The sequence below is a fragment of the Coffea eugenioides genome, chromosome 1 (assembly GCF_003713205.1).
Source record: "Coffea eugenioides isolate CCC68of chromosome 1, Ceug_1.0, whole genome shotgun sequence".
Classification (NCBI taxonomy): domain Eukaryota; kingdom Viridiplantae; phylum Streptophyta; class Magnoliopsida; order Gentianales; family Rubiaceae; genus Coffea; species Coffea eugenioides.
This window is the reverse complement of record NC_040035.1, coordinates 33806390-33822014: the sequence shown is the minus strand read 5'-3', so window position 1 is coordinate 33822014 and position 15625 is coordinate 33806390. Positions and strand designations below refer to the sequence as shown.

The 15625-nt window shown below is 34.5% G+C and overlaps 2 protein-coding genes and 1 long non-coding RNA gene across 3 annotated transcripts; all 3 read right to left on the bottom strand.

The window, feature by feature from the left end:
- Positions 1 to 284: 284 nt before the first annotated feature.
- On the bottom strand, positions 285 to 3736 carry LOC113770872 (thaumatin-like protein 1). The gene is made up of 2 exons (XM_027315490.1): positions 3609 to 3736; positions 285 to 975 (listed from the first exon to the last, which is right to left on the bottom strand). Exons 1-2 carry the CDS (start codon positions 3734 to 3736, stop codon positions 285 to 287), a joined length of 819 nt encoding a protein of 272 aa, XP_027171291.1.
- A 9901-nt stretch (positions 3737 to 13637) lies between these two features.
- On the bottom strand, positions 13638 to 13954 carry LOC113768143. Its single transcript, XR_003468058.1, has 3 exons — positions 13933 to 13954; positions 13797 to 13847; positions 13638 to 13695 (listed from the first exon to the last, which is right to left on the bottom strand). It is a non-coding gene; the product is annotated as an uncharacterized LOC113768143 (long non-coding RNA).
- A 415-nt stretch (positions 13955 to 14369) lies between these two features.
- Positions 14370 to 15396, bottom strand: LOC113770864 (60S ribosomal protein L9-like). The gene is made up of 3 exons (XM_027315478.1): positions 15360 to 15396; positions 14931 to 15085; positions 14370 to 14555 (listed from the first exon to the last, which is right to left on the bottom strand). Exons 1-3 carry the CDS (start codon positions 15394 to 15396, stop codon positions 14370 to 14372), a joined length of 378 nt encoding a protein of 125 aa, XP_027171279.1.
- Between the last annotated feature and the right edge of the window lie 229 nt (positions 15397 to 15625).

Genomic DNA, 15625 nt, shown 5'->3' with positions numbered 1-15625 from the left:
TATTGAGAAGTGTTTGCAGCAAAAGAAATACAAAAAGCAAAACAATGAATAAATAATAAATGCAAAACAAGTCTGATTCACCAAATTATTCGCATATTTTCAATAACCTACACTGAATTTCGAACTTAAAATGGATGGATTAAGGTAAAAGGTCCAACTCAAATGACAACATTGTTCCCTTATCTAAACGCATTATAGCATATTAGCAACTAATCATTTGAAACAGGTCGAATATGTAATAACAAACGATCTAAGCAAGACCCCAAAAATCCTAGTCTAGTCTCTCAAGAACAAAAGGTAATAAGGTAGTCTGGTCCACCGGTGCAAGTAAAAGTGCTGGTTAGATCGTCATATGCATAACTATATGCCTGAGGACACTGGTTCTTGAAGTATGATGAAAAAATTGTGGGTGGACAAGTTAGTGGGGATCCAAACTCTCCTGTGCAGCAAAACTGTGGTTGATTAAAAGCCAAACATGCACTTTTGCAGCCAATAATAGCTCCCCCAGAGTCATCTCTTATTGCCAATTCTTGAGGGCAGATTGCATTCAAATCAACAGGACAAGAAGTGCTTCTACAGTTGCTTCCAGAGCCAGATTGTGGGGTGATCGAAAGCGGCAAATTGAAGCCATCAACAAGACTAACATCATAAAAATCCATCCCATTGTTTGCTGCCAATGTGAATTCTGCCAGACTTGCCGGTGGAATTGCACCTGCACCATTGCATGAAACTTCACCTGATCCACAGTCTGCTGTTTTGCAGAAAAATTTCCCCGAGCTGTCGTTAGAGCAAAACGATCTTGCCCAAATACGCCCTGACCATTGTGCTGGTACTTCTATGGAGACTGATGACTTGGAGGGTAATTCGAATCCAGTTGTGGGCAGTTGTGCTACCCCTCCACCAGATACGGTTGCTGGCCATATTGTGTAGGGGCAGTTGTTTGTGAAGGTAAATTGAGCTGACTGAACACCTGCAGTATAATGTTAGGGAATATTAGGTTGTGAGAAAGAAAGCATGAAACACTTAACATATCCAGCTTATCTGTTCTAACACATCTGGTGTAAAATAAGTTTCCAATACATGTATTCACCTTCCATCTCAACTAACACTTTAATTCTTTTTTTAAGAGAATAAAAGTGTAGTGAATATGCAACATATATATAACCCCCCCCCCCCCCCCCCCCCCCCAAAACCAAAAAAATATACAGTAAAGTGTACCTTTTTTACTAAGTGATTACTCAAAATACCAGCAAATCTTTAATTCAGCGTATATTTAGACTTATAAAGTTTTAACATAATTTTAAACATAATAAAGATTTAATATGTCGAAATTTCAAAAAATTATAGTGATTAAAGTACTAAGCTTGCATATGACATGTCGGGGCAACTGTATTTAAAATCCAGCAAGAGAGATATTATTGAACGAATTTTACATCTATAGATATAAGTAAGCATTCTTCTCCCACTCCTTGTCCTACCTCCTCGCTTCTTATATTCCATCTCTCCCTTGATTCAAAAAAGTAAAAAAAAAAAAAAAGAAGCATTCTTCTCCCACAAGTATGATCTCTAAAGAAATAAAGAAATTTATGGTTAACGCAGAAGCTTCTCCCCTAATCGTAATAACAAAAAGTGCAATTTTTCTACACAAACTAATGCTACATCATTACCAATGCATGCGTATATTGATAAGGGCAATAGTTTATATGTTTGAATTTAGTTCTCTTGATATATTTTTAAACAATAATGCTACAAAAATCTTTGTATTTTTTTTTTTTTTGGGTTTTTCCTTGGGACGTTTTTACATTCTTGCATTCACAAAAATCCGTTGTACCCACAAATCATGCATACATAAAAGTACTCGTGTAATATGGTGCAGATACTTACCACAGATGAAGAGGGCAGCAAAGCTTAGGAAGACAAGTTGCATGACAGAATCCATGGCTTAATTTCTTCTGAATTCTTTGGGATATACTCTTAAACACGGTATGTATATATGTATATATATAGGAGTTGGAAGAACATGAAAATAAGGAAAGGTTTGACAGAAAGGAAATAACCATGAACCAGCCATTTCTTTTATGGAAAGTAACTACTAGGTTAATTATGAATGGCAACTTCCTTCTTCCACATTGTTTCCAATTTCCTTTGATGAAATAAAATAGTTGTACCTATATAACTAATATATGTCCGTAGATATAATAAATATTTATTTAAGATTTTGGTTTTGCTAATAACAAGAACAAGTAATTTCTATATGTAACCAACTTGCCTGGAGAAACAATCACTCACAACTATTGCAAAATCAATTCCCAATTGATACTAAAAATTAAAAGAAAATTAGAAAAAGAAATTAGTAATGCCCTAAGCAGCTAGCTTTTTCAGATGCGGAAGAGTTGAATGAATGTAACAATAATGATACCCTTGAGAAATGGCGCACGATTGCTCTTTGATTTGCTGTTGATGTAATTAGTAGGCAAAGTACTAAATCTTTTGACTAACACAAATTTAAAGTTATCAAAGAAAGTGAAGTTGAAGACGGTGATCTTGAAGTGTATTTGACACTATTCTTAACATGTTATTTGCCTCCACTACAACAAAATATTTGCTAATGGGTTAAGGCAAATTACCTCTATGATATAATAAGATTTAAAGAAAGTGAAATAACAAATATTCTGAATTTCTCACAAGAATGATCTACGGGAGTTTATTTATGAAGAGTTTTGTTTATTTTATAGAAAGAATATTTCTCTGATGGACACTTAGCGATCAGGCACACTCTTATAGGTTTTGGGATTCAAATGATGGCAATGAAGCATCTTCAAGCATGAAAAGGTGCCAAACCACTCTTTAGAAAAAGAATTTTTTTAAATAGATATCTCAATAAGTAAGGCATGAATCAGCTCAAGGTCAATTCTTCATTATTCCCTAGACAAAATTAACTACGGAAAACAAATTGAATACCCTTTTCTTGGAGCTAAAAGCTCAACCCAATGGATATCCAATTTGGCTCAACCTTAAGGGTTAAAAATGCATTAAATTCCAATTCATATTTGACTTTCGCATAATTCATTGATTTTGATTGTGATCACAACACATGATTCAATTCAGATGGACAGATTGAAGCCATGGTCAATAGAGCACCCAGACTAAATCCAGTATTTATGAGAAATGCCAAATGATCTATACATACTAACTACTTTTTTCACATTTTAAGTTTAAAGAAATAACTGCAGTTAGCTTGGGGACAACTTTCCAGAATTTCAGTATTGCTTTGCCCAGACTTCCAGAATTGCATTTGTGCTTTGTCCAGAATTTTGCAGATGATTTTCCAGATTTATGGCCAGGCTAATCAAATTGATAAAAGAGAGCCAACCAAGAAAATTTTGCTTCGGCCAAGCAATAAAATTCCAGTAACCTTCCTGGCCCGCCTCTTAGACCTTAGTACAAAGATAAGTGATCTTAAAACAAAGAGAAGCAGAGATAAGTTCATACATGTCCAGGCAAAGGATAGAGGTAAACAAATTGTAGAGATTATTAACAACCAAATTCAATTGAAGCAGTAAAAGATATGAAAAACAGAGAACCTGATCCTTAATTCATGCATTTCTATGAAGAAAATGTATGCAGCAGAGGGTTTTGATACTTCACTTTGCAAGTAAATCTCTGGATGATTCGAACGTATTTTATTTCCAGGCCGATGAATTATTAGCATGGCCGAGCTATCGTGGCCATTCATTGGATATAGCCGAAGTATAATTTTGTCCAAGTCTATAGATAAAGACTTATCCTGTTATTAATGGATAAGTGAATAAACTCCCCAACAACTTGGTAACATTACTTGTTATTACTTGTTGGGGGAATCAATGTCCCACATCGGAAAGAGATAAGTAGAATGAGGAACATATAAGTGGGAATGATCCATAGATCCAATGCTTTAAGGTTTTGGGTTGGATGTGGTGTCAAACCCATGGTTGTGGTTCCCATTCTAACTCATGATTAAATTCTCCCCGAATTTGGCTCTCTCAGAGCCCAACATTACTAAATGATTATCCCAACACATGAGATAATCAATAAAGGATTATCCTCATCAGGAACTCATGATATCCTCGTCAGAGTGACCTCGGAGATTAGACCCCGATCCTTTGACAACTCCTTTGTATGAAGGTCATATTCAAGAGTCTTTAGGGGGTAAATGTAGAATAAGGCGGAATATATAAAATTTCAAAGGATGATCTATATTGAGAAATGAATTTTCTTAAATTTAATGAGGCAGGACAACTAAAAAAGAGAGTTTAATGAAATTTAGAGAGTACAAATATGGTGCAAACTTAAAATCTCGAAAATTTTCAAGACCATTATATAATTTTATTATATTTGAGGGGGGCAGTTGCCCATCCTCAATAGTACGTGGCTCTCCCACTACTCATCTACAGTTACTTTCTGAAATATTACTTGGGGTATGGTCGAGTGCTTTAGTGGCAAAATCTGAATGAAATGAAGAACAAAAATGCCTGCTAGATGAGCATTGGAGAAGGAGAGATGAAAACTTAGAGAATTTATAGTGCAAAGTATTTAAAATTGAGAGTTTATGGCATAAAGTGTTCAAAATTGAAATTTAGGGTACAAGTAAATAAGTGGTACAAGTTGGAAAGTACAAAGTGATTAGCCCTAACAATTTTATTGCCACAACAATATTTCACCTAATGGCCAAACGTTTCAGTGGCAGTCAACAGTTTTTCTAAATTATGAAAGACATTACAGTCATTTTAGTTCAACATGCCGTGGCAATATACCTTTAGCTGATGCAAAACTTTGCATTGAAAATGTAGAGCCTTCCAGAATTATATTAAAGAGGTAAAAAATAAAATTAAAAAAACTTGAGGATGAGAAAGGCATAGTAAGCTTTGGCTCCTGATTGCCAATAAAGACGTTGATATATAGGCTCTGATGAGGCACCTTTTGGAATCCTTTTAGCATTTTTTAGCTCATTATTATGGTTTACTCATTCTTTGTTCCAATATTTCAAGTCTCAAACTTTAGTGAAATAATTCTGTCCGCTAGAGCTCTATAAGACTGGGTCTTTCTAATAGGCACCGGTTGACATACTTTATTCACACCCAACCTATATGTAAATACACATATTAATAATTATCACCCTCTTTTGCTTTTACATAGTTTTCCTAATTAAGTTTACCTTTTTCAAAATTTAACACTTAAACTTTTTTTTTTTTATGAAAATGACAGACAAATTTTATTAATGATGTTGATAGAAATCGTACAACATGAGTTGCCTGACAAAATTTGGAGGGGAATTCCAAAAAGATTTTAAAAGGTTAGCACTCTTAGCATGATGGGTTAAAATATGCGTTGGCATATTTGCTTCTCTTGAAATCCATTTAACATCAATATAATACTGATCTAATAAAACTAATTGCACATCCTCAATAATTGGACCTAAATCAAACATGATGTCTTCTTTATCATGAATAACTCTAATAATTGAGGCTGCATCTCCCTCCAAAATAAAACTTGGGATCATTACATTTCTTGCAAGGTAGACCGCTTCCCTAGCAGCATACTTCAGCAGCACTTAAACTATATTTTAACGAGTGACTAATAAGCACTTGTTAGATGGTCCCTAAAACATAAACCAATTGTTAAGAATTTGGCTCTACACAACCTAACCCCTCTTAACTCTAATTACCACCAAAGACGCAAAACATATTAATTTACTTGGGATAGGAACAGAACTAATTATTGATCAAGGAGTCGAGAGGTCACGCTTAAATATGTGAAAAATCAATGGTTAAAAAATATATGTGCACATCTTTGTGATTGATTATGTTCTTCATATGTTAACTAGGAGGGAATGCCCGCGCATCGTGCAAGTGTTTGGCACATGTGGTTAAAGAGGATTTTTTAGGTGCTTGTGGTGAGCAAGTAAATAAAATAAACATAAGATAGCAGTGCATATTAAGTAATACTAAGGAAATATAACTTCTGCTGAAAACCATTATGAAATGCTAAGTGTAAAGGCTAAACAAATAACGCATTTCTGGAAGTCGAAAGGGGAAAATCGAAGAATGAGAAGGAGGGAGAATTGAAAGAGCCATAATTGACGCTCAGACAATAACTCAGCATCATATCCACATTTATTGGTCGTTTAATTGGGATGTAAATAGTGCTTTATTGCTGGTAGAAAACCTGTTTCAAATGGCTGAACTTCAAACATAGGAAAGCAGGTGTTGATATAATTATGAGTGTTTCAGACAATTGAAATGGAGTTATACTCCCATTACTAAGGTTATCAGCAGCGTGGCTCTATTTTAATTATATAATATCCCCATTTCAGTAATTGCACAAAAACACACGCTTATATGAAGTGGACCAAATGCACAAATGATCGCCAAATAAACCCACATTCCACAAATACCCAAATGTGTCTATAAATACAAGCTTTAAATGTACAAACATGGGGGTTTTAATGTAAAAACATCCAAACACATGCTGCAATCAGTTGTACCAAAAGCTTGAAAAAAGCAACACATTTTCCAAATTTTCAAAATGCCCCCGCCCCGGCTGAAATTCAACTCCCTCTTTGACCAAAACTCAATGCCCATCTTTGTGACTGATTATGTTCTTCATATGTTAACTAGGAGGGTTGGCACGTGTGGTTAAAGAGGATTTTTTAGGTGCTTGTGGTGAGCAAGTAAATGAAGATAAACATAAGATAACATCGCATATTAAGTAATACTAAGGAATACAACTTCTGCTAAAGACCATTCTGAAATGCTGAGTGTAAAGGCTAAAAAAATAACGCATTTCTGGAAGCCAAAAGGGGGAAAACCGAAGAATGTAAAGGAGGAAGAATTGAAAGAGCCATAACTGATGCTTAGACAATAACTCAGCAGCATATCCACATTTATTGATGTTTAATTGGGATGTAAATAGTGTTTTATTACTGGTAGAAAAGCTGTTTCAAACGGCTGAACTTCAAACATAGGAAAGTAGGTGTTGAAATAATTATAAGTGTTTCAGGCAATTAAAATGGAGTTATACTGCAATTACTGAGGTTATCAGTAACGTGGCTCTATTTTAATTACATAACAACTCCATTCACTAATTGCACAAAAACACACGCTTATATGAATTGGACCAAATGCACAAATGATCACCAAATAAGCCCACATTCCACAAATACCCAAATGTGTCTACAAATACAAGCTTTAATGTACAACCATGGGGGCTTTAATGTAAAAACATCCAAACACATGCTGCAATCAGTTGTACCAAAAGTTTGAAAAAAACAACACATTTTCTAAATTTTCAAAATGCCCCCACCCATGCGGTTGAAATTCAACTTCCTCTTTGACCAAAACTCAATCTTATATAATATAAGGATACAGACATGAATCGTAATATTTAGTCCATGTACAACAATATTTAGTCACGCACTAAATCCATGGAAAATTCAATCTAACAGCCACATTTTTTTCCTTTCCGTCCCATCCTCCACTACTTTCGGGTGAGGTGAAGGTCCAATTTGCTATAAATACCACCCCAATTCTCAATGTTCTACATCTTCCATCCTTCATCTTAAGTCCTTCATATTGGAAGGGAGATAAGCCACAATTTCTTTCTTTTCACCAAATACTGCTGATGGCAAAGCTTTCAATCTCATCTTTGTGTTTTATCATGCTTGTTCTTCTAGGTTTGTTATATATCAGTCCTAATTATGGTGCTTTTGTTTCATGCAATGATGTATATCATTTTATGAACCAACTATATTTTATCTTGTATTTTAATAACACAACCCATAAAAGTACATATTTCATATCTGTACCCAGTGATATAAGTTCCCTTTTTTAAAATCAGGGTTCTTTGATTTCTCTTTCGTTTTAATTTCAATATCATTATTTTGTTGCAATTGCCTCAACAACTCCTCAAGTGTTGGGTCTAAGTAGATGCAGAGTTATTTTGGACCCTAAAGGATGTGATCTAGCAACTTGCAAGCAACAATGCTTCAAATCTCACAACGGAAATGGGGTATGCACTTCACGAGGAGAATTGGGCAAATACATTTGCTCATGTTTCTACACTTGTCCACCAAAATGAAATTCTTTGTACTCTTGGAACCAAATAAGACATGCATGACTGAAATATGTAGCAAACTAGTTTTGTACTCGTTCGTTGAACGGGAATCGTCGAAAAATAATAAATTATTTAGTCAATTTTACAAAAATGTCGATATAAAATACAAATTTAATGTATAATCTATTATAACTTGTCTTAAGTATATTACTATGTGCGCATTGTAATATAGAGTATTCTTATAATATAAATTTGAACATCTAATTCAGTGAATAATAATTCAAAAATGGAAAAAATAACATTCAACAATACCATAACATTCAAAAACTTGAAAATAAATAAAAAGTGTAGTAAATAGTATCAAATAATATTCTACTCTTCAGAAGCCAATGTTTTTGTTTTTCTTCTATTTGAACATTCTCCTTGATTTGTCCGTGCAAATCAGCATTCATTGATTTTCCATTATCACTGCATGACAGCAAAACAGGATAACTAAGTATAAAAAAATAAATGATTTATTGCATTCAAGATTGTGTATAACAATACGTAAAGATTATAATTTTAAAAAGTAAAATAGTATATTAAATCTACCTTCTCATGTAAATCTTTTTATGAAGATTCCCTTCCTCTATGGTTTTTGTTGAACTCTCTGATGAATGATTCATATGAAGTGTATTGAAATGTTGTTGATTAGAATCATCTGTTATACTAATTGGGATCTGGGAAGAAAATGCTTCAGGTTGGTATTGGTTGGTTCCACCAATCTGATAATGATTTATCAAAATTAAAGGCAAAAATATTATGTGAGATATAATATGTGAAATATAAGACAAATTTATTGCACATTACCTATGAAAGTATGAAATGTCTTTCCCTCCCGAAATCATAGTGAAACCATCTAGTCACTGTAAATCTATTACTACCCTGTTTCATATTGTAATTGTTCAACTTGATTTGGAACACGAAAGGTTTCCACATGATCTTATTTATAATTGATGACACGATTTCATTGCTAAATCCTTCCTGAAAATGGAATGCATAATAGATTTTTTTTGTTAGAATATTCAACGACTGAGATAAGTGTCGGATTGTCTACTATTATTAAAAATATTTTTAAAAATTAGATATAAGTTTCCTTTGTTAAATTCTTCAAGAACAAAATAAAGTTTGTGTTTTATTATTCTTTCAACCTCTTGATCAAATATAACAAACCAAGCACTACCGGTTGCATCACTTGCCAAGATTTTTAACATATAACTGTATAAATACACATATTCTAAAAGTTATGTTTATGTAGATATTGTAGCAATTAAAATGATAAAAAGGTTAACACCTACGACATACCTCAATTTAGGATACTACACATTTTGATTGCAAGCATTACACACAAAATTAGATCCTTCTAATGTCACTTTTCTCTGACAACATTTGAGAAAATACTCCTTGGATGTCAACTACTGACAGCATTGATAGTGGTAGCTAGTATTCTGAATGTAGATAGAATTTGCTTCTAAATTGGAAACAAATGTTAAATTTCATTTAATTATCTTCATATTTATCAAAGTACCACATTCACGTACATACATGTATTCTCGATAAGAAAACTCCAAATTCATGTATTAACAATTACGTACATATATACTTAATTCCTAAGTATATAAATCCTAGGTACATGAATCTTCAGGTACATGAATGATAGATAATTATCCTTGGATTCTATCAAATCGTTCTCACTCTTGATAGAATCCAAGGATAATTATCTATCATTCATGTACCTGAAGATTCATGTACCTAGGATTCATGTACTTAGGAATTAAGTATTTATGTACGTAATTGTTAATACATAAATTTGGAGTTTTCTTATCAAGAATACATGTATGTACGTGAATGTGGTACTTTGATAAATGTGAAGATAATTAAATGGAATTTAACATTTGTTTCCAATTTCTACAATTACCCTTGGCCAGCATCTATAAATAACTCTCTTTTTATTTTGTTTTAAAAACAGAGCTCTCTCTCCAATTTTTTTTTATTCTTTTGCATCTTCATCTTTTATAGTGTTCCATATTGCTCTAGTTCGAGTTCGCTGTGGTGAAGAAGTTTGGTGCTAACATATTCACCTTTAATCCGTTGTATCCTGGGACACAGACGCAGACTTAACCGCGAGCACTCTACCTGTGGGGGGCGAATCTGTTTTAAGGAAATTGTGCTCACAAGCCTCGGATTGTTATTTTCTATCTCCGCCCATTTTCAGTTTATGTTTATCCTTGGATTGTACCACAACAATCCCCCACATTTGTTTTAAGACTGTTAGTAAAATTAGGCTGGTACAATATAGGAAAGAATAAATATAAATTGAAAAAAGTTGGAGATAGAAAATAACAATTCGAGACTTGTGAGTACAATTTCCTTAAAACAGATTCGCCCCCTACAGGTAGAGTGCTCGAGGTTAAGTAGGCGTCTGTCTCCCAGGATACAACGGATTAAAGGTGAATATGTTAGCACCAAACTTCTTCACCACAGCGAACTCGAACTAGAGCAATATGGAACACTATAAAAGATGAAAATGCACAAGAATAACAAAAAATTGGAGAGAGAGCTCTGTTTTTAAAACAAAATAAAAAGAGAGTTATTTATAGATGCTGGCCAAAGGTGATTGTAGAAATTGGAAACAAATGTTAAATTTCATTTAATTATCTTCACATTTATCAAAGTACCACATTCACGTACATACATGTATTCTCGATAAGAAAACTCCAAATTCATGTATTTACAATTACGTACATAAATACTTAATTCCTAAGTACATGAATCTTCAGGTACATGAATGATAGATAATTATCTTTGGATTCTATCAAGAGTACCATTATGAGAACTATTTTCTCATTCACTCTACAATGGATTTTTCCATTTTTCCAACAATCCCCCACATGAATGAAAAAATTGTTTTGAATTTGACTCTACAGTAGTGTTCCACAACTAAAACCTGCATAAGATAGGTTGGTGTTACCCTTTGAACCTTCTCTCGTGAAATACACTTACTTTACTAGCAATCCAGTAGACATGATGTCTTTGAACTGTCCCGTTTTTTAGTGTAAATGAACCATATATTTCACACAGGAATCATGCCCCATTTGTTCAGTTCTCATAGTTATGTTCGTTTTGGCCATGAACATCAACCTGGTTCAGCAATTGTTTTTTATTTAAAAAAAAAAGCTATTGTTGGTTTCTCTTCCTGTATTGTCAGCCATTGAGAATAGAATATGTTTTAAGACTATTATTAAAATTAGGCTAGTACAATATAGGAAAGAATAAACATAAACTGAAAAATGGGTGGAAATTGAAAAATAACAATCCGAGGCTTGTGAGCACAATTTCCTTAAAACAGATTCGCCCCCTACAGGTAGAGTGCTCGAGATTAAGTAGGCGTCTGTCTCCTAGGATACAACGGATTAAAGGTGAATATGTTAGCACCAAAATTCTTCACCACAGTGAACTCGAACTAGAGCAATATGGAACACTATAAAATATGAAGATGCAAAAGGAAAAAAAATGGAGAGAGAGCTCTTTTTTTAAAACAAAATAAAAAGAGAGTTATTTATAGATGCTGGTCAAGGGTGATTGTAGAAATTGGAAACAAATGTTAAATTCCATTTAATTATCTTCACATTTATCAAAGTACCACATTCACGTACATACATGTATTCTTGATAAGAAAACTCCAAATTCATGTATTAACAATTACGTACATAAATACTTAATTCCTAAGTACATGAATCCTAGGTACATGAATCTTCAGGTACATGAATGATAGATAATTATCCTTGGATTCCATCAAGAGTGCCATTATGAAAACGATTTTCTCATTCACTCTACAATGGATTTTTCCATTTTTCCAACAACTTGTACATTTATCTCATACCAATTTGATCCTAACACTTGTCCGCCAATATCATCAGATGGATTCCGGCCTGAAACACTGGTAGATGACGATGATGGATACCTTAGGCTGTCTGCTGAACTTTGACTCAATTATTGCACTAATTTCCTCAGATTAGCAATGTCTACATCTTGTTGCTTCAATTTATCTTCCATTATTGAAAATGCTATCTGCTGCTCAATATTTATATGATGGCACATGCTACGACTTGGGATATCTCTCTACAAGTCAGTTGGATTGACAACTTCACTAAACAGCCGGATGTGGCCAGGTTTGTCTTGTCCAATGACTTGAGCAAATGTCATTTCGGCCAACTGAGTCCTCAGCTTCTGGTGGAAGTTTAGCTTGCTTTTCTTTCATTTTACTCTAAAAGAAAAGCAAATATAGTTATTATCGGTTTCAGCATGACTTAAGTAACATAAAAACACTCTTAGTTCACTTATCAAATTCTCAACCACCACACTACTCGATGGAGTCCCGTCAACATGGCTATAAAATTTGTCAAACCTAATACATGGAAGTAATGTTCAGGTTGATCATTTTACAAAAAAGAAAGGAAAAATAATATCACCCTTAGTTCCACATCAAACCTAAAATGTCTTTTCACTAATAAGTTTCAGATTAATGAGGTAGTAATTAATAATTGGTAATTTTGGGATCTAGATATGAATTATAACATGTAACACTTGGTTCTAAGATAGGAAATTCTGAGCTAAGACTAACTTCTCTTTTTTCGCTTCAGAGCTTAGATAAACTTCTGAGATTCTATCAACAACAGCTATTCCAAGCAATGCAAGCTTTTTATTTTATGAATCCTGATGCCTGCTATGATTCTACATTTTTTCAAGCTTCATTCTGATGGCCTAAAATCTAGTACTTCCCTTCAAGAGATCACCTCATTTAGCTTTTTAGTAATTCACAAAAACAAGTGACAGACTTGATTAAGCCTTTGGCTTCAAGCTATCCATTTGGGCAAAATTTCTTGAATGTTTGTTTCTGCTATCTATTCAGAATAGCTAGTCATACCAGTGGCAATGAAGTGTCTTAATGCCCTTTGTTGATCAAAAGTATTGTGAAGTATCTCGACAACCCAAACACATGATGACAATGTTTTGTGGGAAGAGAGAAAATTAGTGTTTCTAGCTCAATGCTTAGGATTTTCAGCATAACCATTTATAATACCTTTCTTTGACTGCAAACTAGTGCTGCATCAGGTCCATAAATGAATTATAACAGGAAGGACTCAAACTTTTCCACTTAGTGAAGACATAATATAGATCAATGATCATTAAAAGATGATTTTCACGCTGAGCTGTTTAGGGATTTGTGGTGCAGTCTATAAAAAAGAAACCAACATGAGATTCATAGGCAACTATAGAATTCACCTTTGCTGCCTCAATCTCAGAATCTTGCTTCTGCACATCAAAAGAGAGTGGTTGCATTTTGCAAACAAAAAACAAATCTGACTTTTCAAAGAATGCCTTGTGGCTTTCAGAATCTCCAAGAAATAACAAAAGAAGGAAAAAGAAACGAACTCTTTGCGGCCTTTCTGAATTATGCAACTCCTTGGAACAGAATGCTTGGTTTACCATATTCTATCCTAAATATTGGCAAGCAAATCAGACTTACCTGAAGGCAAGGACTTCCAAGAATCTTGTTTCAATCTGAAACAGAAATCAAAATTGTTTCTAAGATCTGTTGGCAAATGTTAAACACGGTACTTATTTTGTTGCATGAACCTCACAGGTCACAATTAACGACTTACTCCTGTCTCCTCTTTTACTTCTCTAATAGCAGCTGCCGAAATATCCTCACCCTGTCAACGCACAGAGAAAAGTATCTATACTTGTGCTTAAACCAACTGTTCTAGAGTCAATCAAATATATAGAAACATACTACACCTCATTTACTACACCAGTTGGCAGATTCCAAACTCCTGTAGGAGAAGCTAAGCTAGCCTGGACCTGAATAAAAAAAAATGAGAATGCCAAATAATTAATTTCTCATTCCCATCATTCAGAAAAATCTGCACGTAGCACAAGCAATACTCATGAAAGAGGTTGCATCACCTGCCATGAATCATAGGCGGCATTAAGAATAAAAAGAGGAGTTTTTACGTTGTCAATCAGGTTCTGAGGGAAGAAGCACTGAAAAAAAAAATGAAAATCAACTGTGAACTTGGAAACATGAAAATTCTCTAGTACAACAGCATTGCGGCAATTGTGGCAGTAAAGATGAAAAAGACTTACTGAAGTTGGATCCCGATATCTAGTACACGTACTTGGCAGGTTCTTGGCAACACCCTGGCAATAAATGGAAGACCGTTAGCTGAGTCAGTTTAACGTGGCTGATAGAAGTTCTCAACGTGGCTGAGGGCAGTGTGAATGGCGGCAGTAGTCTTCTGGGAGCCGAACCAAGCATCGACCTTGAGCTTCCTCTTTCCAGTGGCCTCATCGGTGATGAGCTGGAAGTCGAGGTTGAGATGCTTGAAGTTGCGAGTAAGCTTCCCGCGGGGTCCTTCCACCTAGATCTGCACCTCACCAAAGGTTTGCATTCTACTTGACATTTTATCGAACAAGTTATGGACAACAAATCCATAACAAAATAGTCACACTCTACAAGTATGTATTACCTCCTTTTTGACAGGCTCTTCCTTCTCGGACAAAATCAACTCAATATGGTAGGGGGAAGACATGTAGGCTAGCCAAAAAGATCATACATTGAGGTTAATAGACATAATAGACAAAATAGAAAACTGAAAAAAGTCATCTATCGGACATACGGTTTATTCTTCCATGGGCATGATATGTGCGGCGTCTTTGTTTATGTGCTTGATTCACTTGAATGTGAGAAATGAAAAGTGAATCCACATCCAAGCCTTTCACCTACATAGACAAACCTCTGCATTGCTTTCAGCATTCTTGAGCAAATCCAAAATGAAGCTAGCAGATTTAACAGGCCAGCGACCCTGTCCATTTGAATGCCTATTCTTGGCCTGAGCAGTACGCCCAACACCTCCACAGAGAGAGGGGAGGGGGGCTGGAAATGGTGGAGCTGGAAAATGAAAATTTTGGGTAAGTGTTTTGACTAAGTGTTTTGGCCGGTAGAATGAAAATTTTGAGTGTTTTAGAGCAAATGAATCTTCCGCCAAAATCAAACAATGCCGTTTTGTGTCTTTCTTTTTTTTTGGTACATCTCACATTTTCTCAAGTGTCATGTTAGGTAGTCTAAAGGCACATTATTATTTTATATCTGATAAAAAAAAATAGAGTATATATTATTGAATTGCTAATAAGTGTCATGATAGGAGTGCTATAATGATACAAACCAGCAAGTGTCCTTATAGGCATGTCAGAAAAGGCCATTTTTGTTGTAGTGAGCATAGACTATAAGTGTATATAGCCAATAGTTGCCGGAAGTTCATGTTGTTTAAGTGATCAGGTTCCTGACCTCTCTTCAATTTAAACTATGTTGGTAAGACATAAGGCTAGATACTTTTTAAAAAAACCTTGTGAAACCATTCTCTAGTGGATGAATATTCTCAAGTGGATTAATTAATTAAACGGCCAGAGTCTTTTAATTAACTAATGAATT